This window comes from Oxyura jamaicensis, chromosome 4 (assembly GCF_011077185.1).
Source record: "Oxyura jamaicensis isolate SHBP4307 breed ruddy duck chromosome 4, BPBGC_Ojam_1.0, whole genome shotgun sequence".
NCBI lineage: Eukaryota > Metazoa > Chordata > Aves > Anseriformes > Anatidae > Oxyura > Oxyura jamaicensis.
The window spans coordinates 2,413,293-2,434,624 of record NC_048896.1 but is presented as its reverse complement, the minus strand read 5'-3'; the positions used below and the strand labels follow the sequence as shown (position 1 = coordinate 2,434,624).

The window sequence follows — 21,332 nt, the reverse complement described above, 5'->3', positions numbered from 1 at the left end:
TTGGCACAAGCAGCAACTACTGACGCACTTTGTGGTTGCATTTGTGTACCTGTAAGAGCAGGAAAGATGACAAAGGTGGGTTGGTGTACAGAAACTGGAAGTATTAGTTAAAATTCTGGGCTAGCATCTATTGATAATGCTTTTAAGTTCTATTAACAGATGTTACTGTATGCCCATAGAAGTGGTAGGAAGAAGTAGTAGGAAGTCTAGCTTCGTTTCTCAGTTCTACTGCTTATTATCAGTGATCTACTATCATGTATGTTGATAAATATACACACAGAGCCAGGCAACTTGCAAATAAACAGTAGAACCAATTTAAACTCTGAAGCTTACCAAATAAACATTAAAGTATTCCCTTTAGGAACCCAGAATCCTTTGAATTATGCATGTATTGTAGTTTGCAGTAAGATAAAAGAACTTTAGGGGGGGAGGGTGAGAAACTTGAAAAGCCTTAAGGAATAATTTGCATAAATTGGGTGGAGAGAGTAAACAGCACGAGGGGAAACAGTTATTTTCAGTAAAGCCTTATAGAGTGAGATAAAACAAATTAAAAAATCAGGTGGAGTTGGAAACAAAGCCCAAATGCTTTGGACTTGCTTCAGCACTGGCACTGTCTTTCAGGCAAATCCCAGGGAACTCTCTACTATGGGTGGGAAACAGCACTCACAAAAAATCTTAAGGGAGAGTAAAAAGAGAAGAGCCATGGAGACAGTGTAACATGTGTTACTGCATGCAAGACCTCTGGAAATTAAACGAAGAGTGTGAGGACTTCTTTTAAATCTAACAGTATTTTTTTGTTTTGTTTATCTTACAGTTACAGGACCGCACACAATTTAGTGACCGAGACTTAGCTACCCTAAAGAAATACTGGGATAATGGCATGACCAGCCTGGGCTCAGTCTGCAGAGAGAAAATTGAAGCTGTTGCTGCAGAGTTAAATGTTGACTGTGAAATAGTGCGGGTAAGAAATCCAGAGTCTTCCCCTAGCTTGGTGCAGAAGCAAAAATAGGACAGATGAAAGCTTTTAAAAATTTCATGAGGAAGCTTGAAATAGATTTCATGTATTACATAATGAATGACCATGTTGGGAAGTGCTCTCTTGTTCTTTCTGCAGTCTATATATAGAAAAAAAGCCCTCAGGTAAGAGTCTTATCGATCAGCAGCGGGAGTAGCACTATGAACCATTTGACATTCTCTTCAGATTCAAGTGAGATTTTGAGTAAATGCATTAAATGTTTTTGGGGATATCCTAGAAGAATTAAAAGCATTATCATTTATACTGTGGATAAGATTCAAAGAAGCCTCTCTAATAGAGGGAAAATATTTTTCCATTAATACTCATAGGGAAAAATAAACACATAAAAAAGAACAAAGGGTTGTTTTAGGGTTTACAGGTTTAGTGTAGATGACCTGCTTCCTGAGAATCACTCCACATCATCTGCTCCAGAGCTGGGGAAGTTTGTTAAAGCATCAGTTGTTGCCACTGTATTCACAATTACCAGACATCTCTGCTCTGAATCTGTGACTGTCTTACTCACTCAGTGCTTCCATTCTTCAGAAAATAGTCTGACTGTCTTTGCAGTTGGTACAAAAATGTCATTAGTCTTCCCTTCCCATCATAACAGGCATGACGATTGTGACTAGTCCTTTCAGCCTTTGTCATCTTTTTCCACCTCTCCCTTAAATTTTGACATCAAAGCAGAAGAGGAGATAGGAGCCGTTATTTGAGAAAGACAGGATGACAACTATCACACTACTCAGAAATATAGGAGGAATATAAGGAAAATGCCTGGTAATTTTATTTAATAGAACATAAAACTTTCATACATAAAAGGTCAAATGCTACTCTTAATCGCCTACCAAAGCAAAAGATGAGGTAGGAGCCCTTATTTGAAGCTCTTCTCTTGTGGCCATCTCTGTTGGACCGATGTATCAAACTGCTACCAGAGTTGGTTTCAGTACTGAACACTGATCTGGTTATTTACTTGCTTGTTTTCCTAAGCACATCTGAATTAAGAAAAAATTAAATTGCATTTTTTGGAGGTTTAGAAGTATTTTTTTTATCTCTAGAGAACAAAGCTTCTCCGTATTTTTCGAGCTCTTCAGTTTGTTTTTTGAAAGGTGAACCTGTTTCTACTGAAAGCGTCTCAAAATGGACTTCCAGCTCTATAGTACCTTACTCATGGGACAGGAGGATTGACATCCTTGTCTAGCCTCCATTACTTTGTTTCCTTAAGAACATCCTTACTGGTGAAGTTTTGTGCACATCTTTCAATGCTTCTGTCTTCAGGGCAGATGTACCAGGCTCAGGTGAACTCCATAAAACTCTGTGGTGTGCACACACACACGAAGGAATAAACAAAGAAAAAGATTTCTTTTCTTCATCGTAGCTGATTGTTGTTACCAGTATCTGACCTACCTCTGCCTGCGGTTCCTCTCTATAACAGACTTGAGAAATTAGAGTGAGATTTAGGTTGGTCCTGCATCATGCTACACTTTTTTTGTTTGTTGAATTTATGCTGCAGGGCATGTGTGATCTTCAGTGCTTCCTGCTGGTGGTTCTCTAAGGCACACCGTGTGTCCCAGATGTGGATAGGAAATTTCCTTAGCATGCTTTGGAATCTCTCCTAATTTTTTCTTGGGCTCTGTGTAGGCAGAATATGTTACGCTTCCTTCCTTATGTGCCAGCCTGGGTTTTCTTCAGGAGGAAACACGAATGTCTGGAGATTAGAGTGCAGGGTGCTTGCTTTCTCATAGTCAGGACGCAGCAGTGATGTATTGCGAGGTCTGAGTGAGCCATAAAGTCTGTGCTCTGTACTCCGTGCTCAGCCAAGAAGAGTTGCACTAAGAGGCTCTACGGAAAAAAGCTCCCCACTTTCAGTAAAGGTACAGGCCTTGTTGCCTTTGGGTGTATTTCCCTGGACCTTCAATTCTAGGTAGGTAGTGTACAACCAGCAACTGCTTCTCCATTTGTGACATAACAAAATAAAATAGTAATAAATACAGAAATATATATATGTACACGAAACAAGTATATATATACATTAGTTTATACATTCATATATATTTATATTACACATTTTATATTTACATAACTATGTAAAATAGTTTTATATACATATTGTAGCTTGCTTCAATTCAATTAAATACACTTCTCCACTTTTCCCTTTCAATAGCTTTTTCAGCGGAAATTCATTATTTTTATCCAGATAAATGTTGCTTTTCCAGAAGTACAGATGATTGACCCTTATGACCCTGTGCTTGCTTTAACGATTGCCAGCACTGTGAACATATCAGTATTACTGGAAAGGTAAAGTTTGCCACCATGCAGAGTTCCACTGGATTTGATCGCTTACAGTGGCACAGGGCATTTGCTGGCTTCTTCTGCCGGGACTCTGCCCTTTCTTCCCCAGTTTTTGCTGGTCACCTGTTCAGATGAAGCAGGGGAAGTTGCTGCCGAGTTCATTATGGGCTGCTCTAGGTAGGTTTAGTGAGCCTGATGACGTATTCTACGGATGTTTGAAGTTTTTAAGGAGGTAATATTTTAGGGATATAATGAGAATTAGCTTTTTGTATACCTGTATTGCATTCATCACTGAGGAAATTTAGAGCTGGGAAAGCAAAAATGATTTACCAAAACCAGTGCTAAGCATGTCATTTTTTAGCTAAAGAGATGCAGCTTAATTTTGAATTATTCAAAAATAGCGGTTGTGTGTGCTTTCTAGAGGTATGTTTGGTTTTTAGTAACCCAGAAGTTCTAGCACTAAGTAGGTAAGTCAAGACCTACTAATGGCCATGCTGTGCAGTAATGGAGCAGACTCTGCACAGCCATAGCTTACATGGCCAAATCCCCTGGGACGACGTGGAAGGTGCCTGTAGTGCTGTCAGCACTGCTCCTGGCGTCTCATAGACACTGTGGAAGGGGAGGAGAGCCAGGTCAAGAAGACTAGAAGTTAAAATAAGCAAATAAGTTGATACCTGGCTGTGAGATGACTTTTGAATGCCAGTGAAGAATTGACTTTGGAGTAAAGTGTCTGGGAACAGGAGCTGATAAGTAGAGCTGAAATTGGATGAGATATCAAAAGCCTGAGTAATGCAACAAAAGGAAGAGAGTTAAAAGGTAGAGGTACAGGCAACTCTTAATGCATCATGTTAAACTCTATTCTGAGTCTTTAATAATTTTAGCATAATTTTCCTTTAGAATTTATCAGAGAAAGTAAGTCAGATTTATTGATTTAGAATGAATTTAGAGCATCCATAGGTATCTGATCATGAAGGGGGTTTCCAAGTTCCCTGGTCCTGGCCCTGTTTCATCTCCCACTACTGTTACACCTTACTGCAAGCAAATTTTCTTAAAGACTCATCTTCCAATTAAAGTGGAGTGAAAGATAATATTGCTTTGGGCTTACTTCTGCCAAAGTGGAGTGATGTAGAGCTACCACCTTGGACAATTTCTTCAGTGCTGTAGGAAATCCTAGAACAGATGGACCATTTGGGTCACTGGATGCTTCAGTCCCACTGGAAGCTGCAGAGTGGGAGAACCTGAATCAAAGATCATACGCTAAATTCATACGGTAATTCAGGTAGGGGTGGACCTTACGAGGTCACCTAATCCTACTCTTTATTCAGAGCACGACTGACCAGAGTGGGGTCAGGTTTTCCAGGACCTTGTCCAGTAAGATGTTGAGTACATGCAAGGTTGGTGATGCCAAAACTGTGGGCATAGTGTTCCGGTGCTGAACTACCCTCACTGTAAAACTTCTTTTTTCTTAATTCCAATCAGAATTTTCCTTGTGTGACCTGCAGCTGTTGCCTCTCTTCCTCTTGCTCTGCCCAACTTTCCCTTTTCCCTTGTCCTGGAGGACTGAAACTGAACACAGTGCTCCAGGAAGCAGCCTCGTGAAGGTCCAATACTGGGGAATAATTACCTCCCTTGGATTGCTGGCTATGCTCTTGTTCTTAGAGTGCAGGCAGATGTGCTAATTTCACTTGGTTGTGGGCCTGTTGCTTTTGTTATAGTTTCTGATATCATTCATGTTTATTTCTCTTGCAAGACGTGGATTGGGAATCGAAGACGGAAATACCGTTTAATGGGGATTGAGGTCCCACCCCCTAGAGGAGGTCCTGCTGATTTCTCTGATCAATCTGAATTTGTTTCTAAATCAGCACTTAATCCAGGAGAGGAAACTGCTACTGAAGTGGGGGATGATAATGATAGGAATGATGAAGTATCAATCTGCTTATCTGAAGGAAGCTCACAAGGTATTTGACAATGCAGTTCCTACTGTGCGTATATTTTTAATTTTACGCAGTGTGCATGCTTTGGATTCTCTGTTGTACACATTCAAAAATGTCTGACAGTGTCTAACAGTTGCAAGTTGTGTACCTTGGCTACGCTGAAGGTATTGTTTGGTCTCTTCTTTTACTTCTGTGTGAGTTTTGTTGATAATTTTATCTCAAAGCTTGCAGAAACCTTCTTCATAAGACCTGTGTTTCTGCCAGATTCATCAGAAGTTAATTACCAAGTTTGCAATTTGTTGGAGCAACTGAGAGATGAACAGACAGTACAAACGCGTAGGTCTTGCTTCCTTAAGGAGCTGGGTTCTAAGAAAAATGCTCTCTGCTAACTTGCCAGTTCTACTCTGCCAGCTTGAATATCCATTCCTGTTAGCGTGAGCCACATCAGCAGTTCTTGTCGTAACAAGCACTGATGTGTGCGAACCTGCTAGCTCTGAGGTGACCAGAACTATGTAATTACAGTTTCCATAATAAACTCTTGCTGATGAGATATGATCAGAAAATATATTGGCTCAAACTTGCTCTTGAACTGAAAGAGCTTCAGACTATGTCAGAGCGTGGCAGAAGGCGTCATTAAGCTGTCTGAGGTGTGCGCATGGTCTCTGACAAGCAAACACAAATCTGCAGAAAAGATCAAAGTCAGCAGCAGGGGACTGTTCGGGAAGCCTTAGAACTGCACACCCAGGTGCGTGTTTGTTCGCAGTAAATTCCATGATCCCGGCTGATAAGTGTCTTGAACTTAATTCCCTTTTTACTCCACCTCACAGAACCGCATGACCACGCTGAATAAATCTCTCCCTTCCCCTCTTGTACACTTGTGCTCTGGGCCTAGGGCGGATGAACTGCTGCTCTGCACGTTTCACTAGCTTCACAAGCTCAACTAATTGCTCCCAGTGCTTCTGATTAGAAGAGATCAATAAAGCCTTTGCTCTCTATACTGAAAGAAAGTCTGATCGAGCGCATGCTATTTCAGCTTAATACGCCAGACTTGATCTTGTCATTTTGTCTGAACAATTTAAAGGAAAGAACTAGAAAATGGAGAACTGCTGGGAATGAATTTGTGATAGCTTTGTCATACTGCACTGTAGAGAGAATAATATGATAAAGAAATGGGTCAAATGATTGAAAGCCAAGTGAGGTGCAGAACCCGAGTCCTTGCTTTGCCTGAGGTGTAGAAGGAGCTGATGTAGTCGGATCTGTTTGGGAGAAAATGGTAATGGGGGAAGAATCTGAGCTTTCTGCGGCTTAAAGTGAAAAATAACACCGTATTTATTGAAAGACTTTCTTAAAACAGGGCAGAGCTGTAAGACTATGAATAAATAGATGGCTACAAGACATAAGGAAGCATAAGAAGCCTATAGGATTTCCACAGCATCCAGAAATCCCTCTCCCTCTTTCATTCTACCACAAGAATTGTTTGTTTGCTCCTGCAGCTGAAAACAGTAGGTTTTCCTACTGCAGTTCAGTTTGTTTTGAATTCCTGGAAAATACTTACAGCAGTAATCTTGTATGCTATTCAGCCACAGATGCGTGATTGATGGTAATATAACTTCTGGTCCTAATTAAACAACAAAACAAACAAACAACCCCCCCCAACTCTCAAAGAAATGATATTTTTAGTTGCCTAATTAGAGCAGAAGTGTTGGTGGCACTGGCTTTTAAAGAGTAGTGTGTAAATATTAAAAGAGAAAACAACAAAAAAAAGGCTGTACTCTGAGGCAAAATTAAGCGCTAAGATTCTCTAACGCCGTGCCTTTCTTAAAGGTATGTTAATTGGATCCATAGTTTGTGTAAATGAACACGGCTCTGTGGAGGCCATTGCAGCTCTGCCGGTTTGTATTAGCTGAGGATGAATTTTTAAAGACTTTGAAGTGCTGCAGGGAGCTGGATTCAATAGCCAGATGGAGGAAGGGGTGAGGCAGGGTGACGGAGCTGCTGGGGCTAGGACTGCTTCAGTCCCTGCGAGCGCCTCGTCGGTGACCTTCGTCCCGCAGGGGTGGCCGTGTGGCTCTGGGTGGCTCCTGCTTCACACTTCTCCCATTTGCCACCACTTGCTTTTGTTTCTAGCAGAAGCTTTGCTCTGAAGTTGTGGCCGGTGGCAGATTAAATTTAGCTGAAACAACTTCTGGTTGCATTGGAGGCGCCCTCCACGCCGCCTCTCTGCTCCCTGGTAGCTGGGCCAGTGGCCCCGTCGCGCCAGCTCTGCGGTGCGTTTCCTGTGAATGGTGGCATTTAAGGCTCTTAGCAGAGCACTCCGACTTCGCTGTTTTGGTTTATTTCCCAATTTGCTGTTTCTGTGAACCACTTTCTTCCGGACTGCACATTAAATGGGGAGGAATTAAAGTAAATCTGAGAAGCGAACTTAATCGTAGGAACAAATGTGCTTCTCTCTCGCTTTGCTCTTGGCCATAGTCAGGGCTGATAGAATCATCTCGGCTTGTGGCTGGGACTGGAGGTTAAGATTTGCTGTTTTCAACTGTGTACCTTGCTTTTACATATAGGAAACAAGCTTAGATTTATTAGGGCTTAACAGTTTGCCATACAAGAATGAAATAATCCGCATGATGGGTTTTCTGTACAGAAGTAGTCAGCGCATGCAAGAAGGAGGTGGGATTCTGACATGTACCCTGTAATTACAGGGCATGCTGGAATTTTCATGTATTAATTTATTTTTTAAAAAGTTCTGGGCACCTCTGATGTGACACACTCATCAACTTTGAAGATTCCAATGTGAACCTAAAACTAAGACCAGTTTGAAAGGTTGCAAGAGAGTAACTGATACTTCTGTCTTTTCAACCAGAGATTGTCATGACTAGCCTGAAACACGATTCGATGTCTTGTTTAATGAGATATACAGTATTTTTTGCGTAGATACTGATAATGACTTTCTTTTTGTATCTAGCAGATGTGACATATTTAGTGGTAAAGACTACTAATGTTTCTTAAGCATTAAATTGAATGAAATCTGAAAAATGATTTATTTCTGCAGAAGAGACAAATGAAGGTCTTCAAAATGAAGAAATTCATCACAAAGAAGATGATCAGAATCCCGTATCTACTGATAATGTGGTATGTATACCTTTCCTTTTCCACTAATACGACCTCCTTAATGTCTAACATTGAGGTTGCTGTCCAACACCAGTGCTTTTCACTAGGTGAAGACTTCATTTGGGTGTGCTGAGAATCCTCCCTTACTGCTTGCGTGCTAAAAGAAATTGTACTTAAAGTACTAGAAGAGAGAATTTTGCACATTCAGTAGAAATTGAATACTACAGATGTTTCTGTATTCTAACTGTATTCTTTTTCTGGAGTGCAAAGCATAATGCTTGAGTAGTGTTCTACATGTATATAGTACAGTAAAACAGTAAGAATGAAATAAAAATTGAAAATGTTTTTCTGTAGCTTCCAGAAAGTCAGATATTGCTAGTGCTTCCTCTCTGTTCCTAACCTTGAATCTGTGAGATAAACCAGGTGATACGTACTCTTCGGTCCCATAATCTTGCTAGGGCATTATTTAGATGATTGTTGTTTTCTCACTTGCATTCACCTTAATTCAAACACAGTTGTTCTTGCTGTTTTTAATTGACTGCAGTGAGACTAGGAAGGAAAGACAGAGGGAGGAGTCATGGCAAATAATGCAATATGTCCCTTTGTTTAGCCTGCCTTCTCTCAAATTAGAAGAAAGGAGAGGAGGAAGAGGAGAGAAGACCCCAAGTGGTAGGGTATTTTTTATCTTAAAAAGTTATCTAGAGAATGAACAGGGGATGGTTCCAGTTCCCAGTAACACTCTTATTGCAGTCAGAGACAACAGTAGCTCAGAACATGACTAAAACATTTGTTTTACTTTAATCACACAAAACCTGAAATGGGGCAATGAACAGGAGATTCTCTTTCCTCCGTGTGTGTGTATATGTGTGTGTGTGTGTGTGTGTGTGTGTGTGTGTGTGTGTGTGTGAAAAGGAGAATGTTTTTTTATGTTACTGTAAGATCATCTTTTGGAAAAAACGAAATCCCATGGCTGTATTTTCTGTGGCTCGCCTGAACAGAAGCAGCAGCCTTTTCCTTTCTGTTTACCTTAGCAGCCTGCTGTGACCTTAGATATAATCACTCAGGCTGCTCTGTTTGCCATGGAGATGCAGAATGTGAAATGACAAAGGTAAAGGTTTGCAAAGGTGATGTCCAAGAGCCTCAGTTCTCCAGCCTACCTAAACCCCAGCGTTATATAATTTGTCACAATAAGAGGGGCAAAAAAGATGACTAGTTTTTTCCATACTCTGTTTTGAAAACACTGTAATTTTTTTAAAATGTTTGCTATTGAAATTGGAATTGCTAAGAGAGTTTTCTTATTTGAAATTCTAATCCATTCTTTCCCTTGCTATCTTAAAGTGTATAATTATAAGATAGTGTGACTGTTTGGCATTTATTTAGAAACTTTTATTCAAGCTGAGTCTAAAACCAAAAATATTGAAATCACAGTGTTACTCAGTGTATGATACAGCAGCAATCTTTGTGACATTAAGCCTTTGAAATGCTGTCACTTCAGCTGGGTTGTCAGATGCTGAAGGACAGAAAATGTGTTTTTCCTTCATTCCCTTCAACACATGCTGGTGAGCTTGGTGGGATCTGCGAGTGAGAGCAATAACCCCTCTGTGGATTTCTCACGGGCGATGAGAAGGAAATTTCCAATGACAGGGCTGCAGGTAGATGGAAGAAACACATCTATGCTGTAGTGACAAAAGCTTCTCTAAATACCTCAAGAACTGATGATCAGAGCGTGTTGTGTCTGTGGGCCCTCACCCACATTGTATTACATAGCATACTGAATAATGTAAGAAAATTAACCTATTAGATACAGTCTCCATTATAAGCATACAACTGCCAAAACAGTGAACAATAGAAAAAACAGCAAAACAGCCAAATCCCCTCTTCTTACACTGCCACTGCTTCCCCTCTCAGAGATCCAGTGAAATCTGTAGTTTTATCCGAGCAGTGATCCCTGAGCTCCTGCTTAGAAATGCCAGTCCCTTGTTGCCATTTAATTCAAATTTGGTCCATCTGTTTGACATCTGATTTAGATAGGAATAAAACTAAAACTCTTACAGATGCACTAAAAACATGTAATTGTTGTGTTTTCTCCCATGGAAATAACTTTTTAGACAGTTTTGTCTAAAGAAGTCTTTCTTTTGGGGAGAACAAACACGATGTGTAGAGGTGCGTGAATGTTTTAGAACTTGAGATACGGTAATACTGTATTTCTGTATTTTAAACAGCATAAAGTTGGCCTTTAACATTTTAGTTTAGATATCTTTAGAAAACCCAACATAAAAATCTCACAAGAATTGTTGCAAATTAAGGGAAAACGTCCGTGCTTATGCATTTGGGACTGTCTTCTGTATCAATGCCTTACACTTTTTGGGGCGTTTGACTTTCCCTATGACCAAAGTAGGCCAAAAGGGCACCTCTTCTATTTCTTTGGCAAGAAGTAGGTTAGTTAGGACTTGCCTGTCACTTCTGTAATGACTTTTTTGCTCCAGAGGAATAAACTTTGATAGTTTTTGCTCTCTAGGAAGTCTTCAATAAATGGCTTATGGAATAAAACACAGGCCATAGTGAGCCGGTATGCGACTTCATGCCAAAAGCGTGGTGGCGCGCAGCTCCTCCTGCACGTGGCCAAGTCACCGCGGCAGCAGCTCTCAGCACAGTTTCAGCTCTGATTCCTCTTGTGGCTGAGGTGCATGATTGCCACCTAACGGGTGCTTCACAGTTCAGAACTGTTCATGAGCAAACGGGTCCTCTTCCCCTCATCCTGTCCCGTCAGTTCGAGATGCAGGTTGCTTGTCTGATTTACACATTGCATATTTGGAGTGAACCCTTTACTTCTGTTTCAGAAAATAGAAATTATAGATGATGAAGAAAGCGATATGATAAGTAATTCTGAAGTGGATCAAATGAGTTCTCTTCTGGATTATAAGGTGAGTAACTTGAGCTGCGAGATGTTAAGCAGGGTAGTCCTTCACAGAAGGTGCTGACAGGTCCGTCCGCGAGGAATTGTGCAGAGGCTTGTGGGAGCCTGCAGCTCCCCGGTCAGGAAGCCATGGCACCACACATCATCCCCCCAGTCACGTCTCCTCGTCCCATTTACAGGGCGCTTACCCTAATTTTAGTGCAGAGGGAGGCAGGAAAAACTCCCTTTGTGTGGAGCAGCTCTGCTACCAGAGCTGTAGCCATCTGCAGCTCCTGCCATGTGTCCCGAAACAAAGCAACAATTTCCTTAGCATCTAAAACAAAACTTCATCTTGCTGTGCCAGAATTGTTCTTTGGAGTGCGATGGCCTGATTTTCAATGCAGCATGTTGCTGCCAGCTCTGGAAAGGGACATAACAGCTGGAATCCTCTAATAAAATGGAGGGAACAGAGAAATAAGTCATCCTAACAATGTAGTGCAGGACGTGTCTGTAAGCGGTAGTTGTGGGTTGGAGGAAAATCAGTTGGATACCTGACAGCTGCTGTCTTCTGCCAAATGGTAAAGGTTGTGTGTGTGCTACTGCTCTCAGACGAGTTGCCACAGTTCTGTACTGTGTATTGAGCGGGTTTTTATGCATCTAGCTACATTTTTCCATTAGGTACAGGTATGCTCTACTAATGATAATCCGTTATCAAGATAATAAATAGATCATCTGTTCAGAACAAAAATTACTCCCTCAAGCATGATTTTCCTGGTAAGGGCAGTGCAGAATGAATATGGATAGGGAATGACCTTTTCATAATGTCACCTGTCACCAAGCTGAAAGGCTTGTTGTGACAGCATGCCCTACCGAATCCTCTTTGTTGTTTTGTTGTTTGACATTGGTGATTAGTCTTTGTGGCGACGTGTTTTGCGCATAAATCTGAATCCCATCTTTGGCTGGCCAAAATCTATTGCTACATAGGCAACTTGTTTCTATCTCAAAGATAGAAAAGTTTCTATCTAAAAGAAAGACATTTCCTTATGAAAACCTTAAAATCATAGCCTAAATATTCATCCCTTACTCTCAGAGCTGTTATGACCTGAAACAGTACGGTGAGCAATGTTTTGATTGAAGACACCAGAATTTTCAGGATAAAATACAACGAAAGACAACTACTTTTGAAGGCCTGCTACATACTTCCCATTCATCATGTATTTTCACCATTTCTAACCAACTAAAGTTGAACTACAGCCAGTCTAGCAAATCTAAGCAGGACTATCAGAGCATCGTTCTGTATTGTGGCAAAAATATTTTTATTAAAACAAAATGCTAACTTCTGTAAGTTCAGTATTAGAATCTGTTATGTAACTCTTTACTGCCATCAAAATCAGCCATCAAGGAACATTTTATATGCAGCACTGCCAACCTAATTAGTCATGTGGCTGCCTAATAAAAGACTGCTTTTTTTTTTCCTACATCCTTTCCATATTGAAAGGGAGAAAATTAATTTTAGCTTTACGCTGATCAACAGATAGATTTAGCATTTGAATCTTACATACCAATCAGTTGATAAGTTTGAAGGAAAAGAGACACTTGTAATAAACTGAAGTATGTATCAAATCTGAATTTTTAATCAAGATGGTTGTTATTTCTCTATAAAAGAAGTGATTTGCATGTATGGTTTATTTATATGAAGGTTGGGAAAAATGTCTTTTCATCCACACTATACAGAGATTACTAAAATTACTCCATTTTTGTACATATGTTGCTATTCATTCTGTAACCGGAGAGTTCCTGGGGAGGTTGGTAAGCTGCTGCTTCATGATACAAAATTGGGCTGCACTAGAAAATGCTGGTAATGAACGCAGGAATTCTGAAATGCCGTGTCTGCTTGTAATGTGATTTGCCAGTACACATCTCTTTTGGAGGGTAGTGAGATGGGAAATGGCATATGCCATTTCTTCAGGTAGTACTGACTTGGGCAGGAACGATAACATACAGTTTTACCTGTTTTCACTAAAAATAATTAAATACAAATCTGTTGAGGTGTCATTAAAATGATGCAGTACTTATTTATTCAGCATTTATTATTTCCAGAACTTTATGTAATTTTCCCCCACAGAATGAAGAAGTCAGATTCATTGAAAATGAGTTGGAGAATCACAAACAGAAGTATTTTGAATTACAGACGTTTACTCGGAGTTTGATACTTGCTATTAAATCAGATGATAAAGAACAGCAGCAGGTGAGTCTTAAAGGAGATTTTAATAATGGGAGGTATTTGTCATTTTGTGTTCTGTCATTTCCTTGTTTTTATTCCTTAGTGCCCAGAGGCTCCAATTACAATTAGGGCAGCATTGTGCTGAACGTCTTGCAGACAAAGAAAAGTTGAACATATAAAAGAAACATCTCACAATCTACATGAACAATGACACGGGGGAAGTATTTCTTTTACAAAGGGACAACCAGTGCAACAGCATACACTGAGTGAATTTGATTCATCTGTTGTGGGTTGGATTTAGGAAAAAAAGCCAGGCTTCTTCAGTTTCACTGCACTGCATTTCATACATAGCACTTCTCGTGATATGTGGTTGGATCATGTCCTGTATGACTAACGTTCTCTTTTCTTTTTTCTTTTTTTAAGGGATTTTGTTGCCTTTTTTTTTCTCTTCACCTTTACAGTCTGCAATTTTTCAGGTGTATAAATAGTAACTGTAATGTGCAAGAAAGAAACTTAGAACCCCTCCAAAATAACTTTGTCTTCTAGTTGTTTTTATAATCCTTTCATATACCAATGTGAACTGAATATAAAGAAAAGTGAACTTGAAGTCTTTTGAGATAAATAATGTAACAGTAAAGATCTTGTACACAACATCCATTTCTATCCCTTGCGTGCTCATAGTGTAGCATGATGATAGATACATTAAAGCTTTTGCATGTCGAAAATGTCAGAATAAAATAGATGAATATAGATCATGTGGTTTTGTCCAGTTTGGGGGAAAAATATTTTGAGTTGTTTGGAGAACAGCTTAAGTAGCTTATGGGATTTTTGTTCTAAGATGCTCATCTTGGACAACGTTCTTTTCAATATCTGTCAGAACTGACCTTGCGGGGGTTGGTTGGTTGTTTTTAACCCATCCAATATGAATGCTCACCAAAAAGCTCAACGGTTTTTTCACTATATGTTTGAAAGATATTTACTTGCTGATACAAAACATACACCTAATACTGCATTGTAACATTTCTTAAATTGTAGGCACTGCTCTCAGACTTACCTCCTGAATTAGAAGAAATGGATTTCAATCACACGTCCCCAGAGCCTGATGATACCTCATTCAGCTTGTCGTCTTTATCGGAGAAAAATGCCTCAGACAGTTTGTGATTTTTTTTTTTCAATTATTTTTAACTGACAAAAAGAAACCCCGTGTAACGTGTAGGTTTCAAGAGAACAGCATTTTGCTATCCACTGTTCTTCAGTCCAAACCAGAAAGCCCAAGGTGCAGTAGACCTGCCTGAAGGATGACTGTAGTATGTAATGGCTGCAGCTTGCAGTGTCAAGAAATTTCAAGTGTTGTTTTTGCTAAACGAAAGAACCGTGTGAGGAAATGTTTCACTTTTAGGAGTTTGGCCTTGATTAGGATAACTTCTGACTTTCCAGAATAACACTTGCTCTGTAGCAAAGTCCTTTTGAGCAGGGATCCAAGAATGGCAAACAAGTATCCTACTACCCAGACAAGTAATTTTTCAGAGTTGCTTGCTCACCAGTCCCAGTTTTATATTTTTCTCCATTTTTACTCAGGTAGGCGGACTAAAAATTGGGAATCCAAATAAAATAATGATTTTTTTTTGAGTTGTGCTTGAACCCTTTGAAAAGCTGAAATTAAACTGAAGTGTTCTTCATTACGTGACTTCAGATTATTGAATCTTCTATTTTCTGACCAAAATAGCCAAAAACACTTTGAAAGCCTAACTGAATAATTTGAATGATCATCAATAAATTATTAATGTACAGAAGCAGTCCATACGTGTTGTAACAAATTAGATTGTGGGAAACCTGAGAGCTGTGGAATGTGACTTTCTGATATCATCACAATAGCAAAATAGTATGTTTACAGTACTGCTTGGGGTTTATGAATGTAGTTACAGATTTTCTTTGTCCAAGTCTGAATGCTAAAGTTCATTGTTTTTAAGTATCGTTTACATATTTTTCAACAAACTTTACTCCCCTTTATCAAGACACTGTCTTAAATCCACGGCTGTCATTGTGTCCCGAAAGGCAGTATTTGGAACTGAGCATTGCAGATCTTCATGTGACCTGTTTTAGAAGTGTCCCTGTCTGACGAATTTTTTGGCATGTGCTGTGTTACCGTTGCCATTTCTAAAATGTGAGCTTGATTGCAGGCAGTGACTGAAATGAATTCTTCCCTTCCCAGCTGTCATTCACATTGATTCTCTTCACTCATCTGAAAGTGGATGTGCAGACACATTCAGATAAACTTAGCAGGGCATGTAGGTGCATGCTCCTGATATTAATGCTCTGTAATTCCTAATCTGAATATTCCTCAGCAAGCATTTTTGCAACATACCTTACATCAAATAATAATTGAGTCTGATGAATCTCTGTTCATGCAGTACAGCAAGTAGTCCCATTAATTTCAGTGGTAGGTCCTAGGTGTAGCTCAGAAAATTCAAGAGTGTTGGGTGGGTGGGAGTGGGGACAAAAACATTTTTTTTAATACTGGGATTAACTCACCAACTTCATTTTTTTCTCAGTCTGGTCTGCTCCTCCCTAATTACTTCTGCAGCTTTGCTCTTCTTAGTATCTGTAGTGAGCTCTGTTTTTTCTTTTCTTTTTTCTCTTTTTGTTTCCATGTTGTCCTTGGGCATGGGGAGTTTGTAACTGTCTTGTTAAATGCCAGTTGCATAAAGGATAGTAGCAGTTTTAAAAGGTTTTTAGAGGGGAAAAAAAAAAAAAAAAAAAAAAAAAAAGGTTTCACAGTTCTGATTACTCTACAGTTCAGTTAGTATTTGGTCCTCAAAAGACCTCTTGCCATCTGTTATACAGAGTAACCCCACAAAAAGGATGCTGTTGGACCTGTATTTGAGTTAATAAAATTCAAAGTAGTAGCCCTTGAGGGAGAGAAGGCACTCTGCGTAAGCAGTGTGTAAGGGGCAGGTTGTTCATCCTCTCCCCACCTGAGCTGAAATATCCCATCCTGGCTGGCAGAAACATCCTCATATCCTTACTCAAAGGAGGAACACTATTTTACATCCCTGCTGAAATGACCACCAATCTAAAATTAATTAAGGCTTGTGAGCAAAGATCACAATGCTATCCTTCAAATGTGAGATAGGGCTCAACTGTAATTCTGCTCACTGTGGAAAAAATCTTTTATAAAGGGTTTTTTATACTGAGTTAACAATGCTCTCTATTACTGTTCTCTTGAGATAGGAAACTTCTGCCACTGACAATAAAGCCTCTTGTCTCCTATGAGCTTTGCTGAAATAATGAAAAAATAGTACTGAGATTTGCCACTATTTGGACCCTGTTTTCCTGCTGCTTTTGCTTAAATTCCCATGACAAAGGGCAGGAAACTCTTACGGAGAGCTCTTGGTTTTGTGGTCAGTTAAGTTATCCACCTTTATACAAGAAAATTTTCATTGCTAATAACTGGTATTTGCCCTGTCTTGCTTTTATTTGATGTGCCAAATAAATTGAAGGAATTAATTTTGAATGAACTACTGTCAGATTCAAGCAATTACGCAAACCCCTTTTCTCAAGCAAGTGGGAATCGTCTTTAGGATGTGCAGGTAAAATACCAGCTGCAGTCACCACCCCCGTCGGCCCTTCGGACATGTTCTTTGGTCCTTTTCTGCTGTAGGGTGACAAGACAAAACACAGTGAAGTAGTCACAAACATGTGGCAATATTACAGGCTATTCAGGAGGAAGAGGTAGGAATTATGTTCCTGTATAATGAATTAGTGTGTAAGATCATACTGCACAGCTGTTCTGCGCGCTTTCTCCAATATCAGTATGTATTTCCTGTCATAGGTAAAACAAAACTCTTACTGCAATATTACCATTGCTGGTTATTTAAAATGTTGCAGCAACGATAGTTTTGCAGTTCAGCGCCTGAAAAGCAACACGCTCGCTTCTGAGGCTCTGTAACACAAAGCTTACCGGTCCTTCAGAAGTACGGAAAGCACATAGCGAAGTATTGCAGATCGGACTAGCACCACACATGCTTTATGGCTTTGTGATTTTGGTTTTTTGGTTTGCTTGTGTCCCTAACAGACTTAATATGCCCCTCAAATTTGCAGATTACTTCCAGATCCTGGTAACTTGTATCAGTTCAGCTGGACCTTGGAACAGGATGATGGAACTTGGCGTTGTTGCCATCCCTATTCCTGACCAGCTTTGTCTCAGCAATTGTGCTGAGAAGCATCAGGTTCTGCTGTGGAGCCATCAGGATGCTCATTTCCATTCTGAGAGTTCTTCAGGTGATGGAAAATGCTAGTGACAGCTCTCTGGGCCCATGACATATTTAGGGTTTTGGTTTGTGTTTATTTCCTATGCTCATAGGATGAGCACAAAAGCTGGTTCAGCATCAGCACAGACTTTCCATGACAGAGAACGCTAATACTGCGTTGTGTCGTGATGAAAGAAGGAAGTCCCCCTCCCGGTTTCCTTGGCTTGGATCTGTAACGTGCATCACCGCTACAGCCGAAGTGCTATGTGTTGATGTTTTCATTGTCTTGCTGCTAAGGCTCTCATTTGTTGGTCCATGGAAGATGACTTGGCAGGCATTGTTGATTCCTAATGCATCTGTTGGAACGTGAATGGCCAATCTTTCTGAAGAAACCAAAGTGGAAAAAGGTAGTTCAGAACAGACTCTTGACAACAGGAACAGGGCGCTCTCCTTTCTTAAGGAGCAGTGCAGTTCTTTGCTAGCAAGCTTGCTTATTCTTAAGAAAGCTGCTTCCTAAAGCTATGCCTCTTTTCATTTCCCTGCAGATGTTGCTGCTGTCAAGTGTATAGGTCTAACAGGAGTAATAGTAAATATTCTAATAGGTTAATTTTGGCAGATTTAAAAGTACGTGAACAGATGTACCATACAAGTGTCAATTTTCTTGAGTACTTGGTTCTTGAAGCAGCACTGCACTTTAATCTTTCAAGTATTTCTTTTTCGCTAAGGCAATAAAAAGTCTGAAAATGACAAGCAGATCATGGAGATCATGGGCTTTGCAGTCCTCTGAGTTTAAAAAAAAAAAAAAAAAGAAAAACAAAAAAGCTTCATTTTCTAAATTTGGGAAGCAGCTTGTCAGGTCTATTAACCAAACAGGGACAGTAATATGCACCGCTGTGGTTATAGGGCTGAAATGATAGGACAAATCAACCATATCATGCACACCTGTATTGTGGAAATTACAGCTTAAAATTCATCAGCTATCCGATTTGGGGTCTCTATTGCACTACCGTATTAGTAACGTTAAGAAGATAATGCACAGCACTAACTTTTCCTTAGGTACTATAGTCGTAGCTGACTGTTGGTCTCAGGATACTGATAGAATAAGATAAGAAAATAATATGCATAAATGGAATAGCACACAGAATATCTGAAACATGAAGAATTAGTCATTTGTAATATTGCAACCAAAAGTGTAATTTACTACCTCCAGTCCTGCTGCCCGGATCCTTCAGGTCAGCCCGTGAATTACAAGGCTGCTTTCCGTGTTGGAGGAACTAGCAGCTCTCTAACTCTCAACTTTCATTTCAGGACTCTGCCTTTTCTGCCCAAAAATAATCATAACACTTTAGGTTATCAGTTGTGAGGTGCCTGGCCAAAGTTAGAGGATGGTAAGAAAGCTCCAGCTAGGTATTAGAGAAAACAGGAGCTGGTTTACAGCGTTTGATTTATCTGACCAATTCATATTTTGTTACATTGGCCAAATGTTGAAAGTTACGAGCAAAAAATAAGACAAAAGGTACTACAAAATGCTTTCTGTGGCAGAATAGGGTTTTTACTCTTGACTAAAGAGTATTCGTCTCTCTAAGATAGTGACTGACATTTTGGTCAGAAGTCAACACAGAAAAGAGGCAGAACCTCGGGCTCGTGGTGGTTGTTACTGTTTTTAGACAAATAAGCAATCCTCTTCAATAAATGATGCTAAAGAATGTCTCTGTAAGAAAAATGGTTTCAGGTCAGTGCTTGGGTTATGGTGGACATTTCACTGTATGACGGAACTAAGTAAATCTTTTCAAACTCTGTATTACATTTTACACACACTACCTCTGAAACATAACACCACCTTTAAAACCACACAGAAAATGTGAATTTGAAAAAGTTTTTATAGGCAATAAATTATTTCCAACACACATTCTTCAATTTTGTGCTTGTTTTTTAGTTGTGTATGTTCTTTTTTTTTTTTTTTTTTTTTGTAATTTTAGTATATTTTATGTACTTCTCTTAAACACAGTCTATGGACAGGGAAGTAATAAAGATGTGATACTGGCGAAAAAAAGAATAGCATATGCTAATGGTAGTAAATATTTATATAAAAGTTCAAGGATGATACAGTAAATTTTTGTAGCTGTACAATTTTTGGTATAGCTGTTGTAAGAAATGGGTATTATACTTAGAAATACTCTGGTACTAAATGATTGTCGTAATATTTCTTAATGCGTTGTAGATTATCAGAGAGATCAGTCAAATAACAAGTCTCAGCAATGTAATGAGAAGGAATAAGATTTTACATTTTCGGAGATGAAACATTTCATAAGAATGTTCTTTCAGTGCCAGCCATTATTTTTTTCATAACAACATGTGTATGATCTTGTAGGAACTATTTTGATTTGCTTGTAAGCAAGTGTTAAGTTAAAATGAGTCAGTGGCAAGCTAAGGCTTATATGTAAATGTAGATCATATTTTGTAACAAAGTCCCTATAATTTTCCCCATCCCATCTCTACAAAATATTTGGGGGGGGGGGGGGTTGACAGAATGAACAAGCCTCTTCAAGCTGTGGCTTTGGGGAGGGAATGAGATACAAGGAGGCATTTCAGCTGAATGGCAGCAGCGAAGGTCTGGGGGATTTTATTAATATATATATATAAATAAATCTACACCTTGGACAATATGAGCTTCTACTTTATCTCTGATTTTGTGAAGTACAGCTTGTAAAGTCATTGGAGAATCCACTAAATTGTGTTGGGGAAAATACTGCTCTCTAACGGGAAGTAATTTCTATAATTTTTAGAAGTACTGAGAGTGTAAACGAACATATGTATGCATAATTACAGTGTGCACAGATACCATGAACACGATCAACCTATTAGCACCTACAAAGATATTTTCACTTAAAATACTAATGTAACTCATCTAAAGTATACTTGGTTTGCTCTCATTTTTGTAAGTTTTATTATATTGATTACATAGTTCTGAAAGGTTAAAAAGGAGTAAAATACATCCTTACAAATACTGATTAGAGTTCAGCTCTGCAAAACTGATAACTTCAGGCTTGGAAATGCATTAAAATGCCCCTAGTAATGGTATTTCTAAGTGCTCTTGGCATATAAACAAACTGCTGTATTTATGAAGAGGTAATGAATCTTCTGTTTTAATTTCCCTAAAGGTATTAGTTTGACTTATTTTTTCTTCTCAAAGTTTAAACATTATTCTGTATCATGGATGTTTTCACCAGCTTACAAAGCGTAACATAACTGACCAGCTTAAAACTAGTAGGATTTCTTTCTGGGCCAATCTGTCAAGCCTTGTAACATGAGTGTATTCATGACTCTCTGTGAAAAATCAGTATTTATATTGCATTTTTATTATTTGTATCAGTATGTGTAGCAAAGAAACTACTATAAATCCTAAACTGAAGTACCTCCACTATAGTCCAGGACGGATGATCTTGGCTTATTTGAGAGATGGATGCCTAGTGAAATACTCCATTCATTTATATATATTTTTGTTCTGTATATATAAGGGTATTTATAATTCTGTATTAACAGAGTCATCATAAGAAATGCTTATTTCCTTCTTTAGAAGCCTGCTCAGCTATTTTTATATAAAATGTTGATCTTT

General features: G+C 39.2%; 1 protein-coding gene across 3 annotated transcripts in view; it reads left to right on the top strand.

The window, feature by feature from the left end:
• HDX (highly divergent homeobox) overlaps nt 1-16,320 on the top strand; it is a 62,183-nt gene extending 45,863 nt beyond the window's left edge. For 2 of the 3 annotated variants that reach the window (XM_035324697.1, XM_035324696.1), the window contains 6 exons: nt 815-961; nt 5,055-5,262; nt 8,288-8,367; nt 11,187-11,270; nt 13,368-13,490; nt 14,502-16,320. In XM_035324697.1, coding sequence (XP_035180588.1) covers nt 815-961; nt 5,055-5,262; nt 8,288-8,367; nt 11,187-11,270; nt 13,368-13,490; nt 14,502-14,627 — 768 coding nt within the window. In that variant the 3' untranslated portion in view covers nt 14,628-16,320. Of the gene's footprint in view, nt 1-814; nt 962-5,054; nt 5,263-8,287; nt 8,368-8,956; nt 9,016-11,186; nt 11,271-13,367; nt 13,491-14,501 lie in introns of those variants that run through there. The other variant, XR_004750339.1, reaches the window with a different exon arrangement.
• The last annotated feature ends 5,012 nt before the right edge of the window (nt 16,321-21,332 follow it).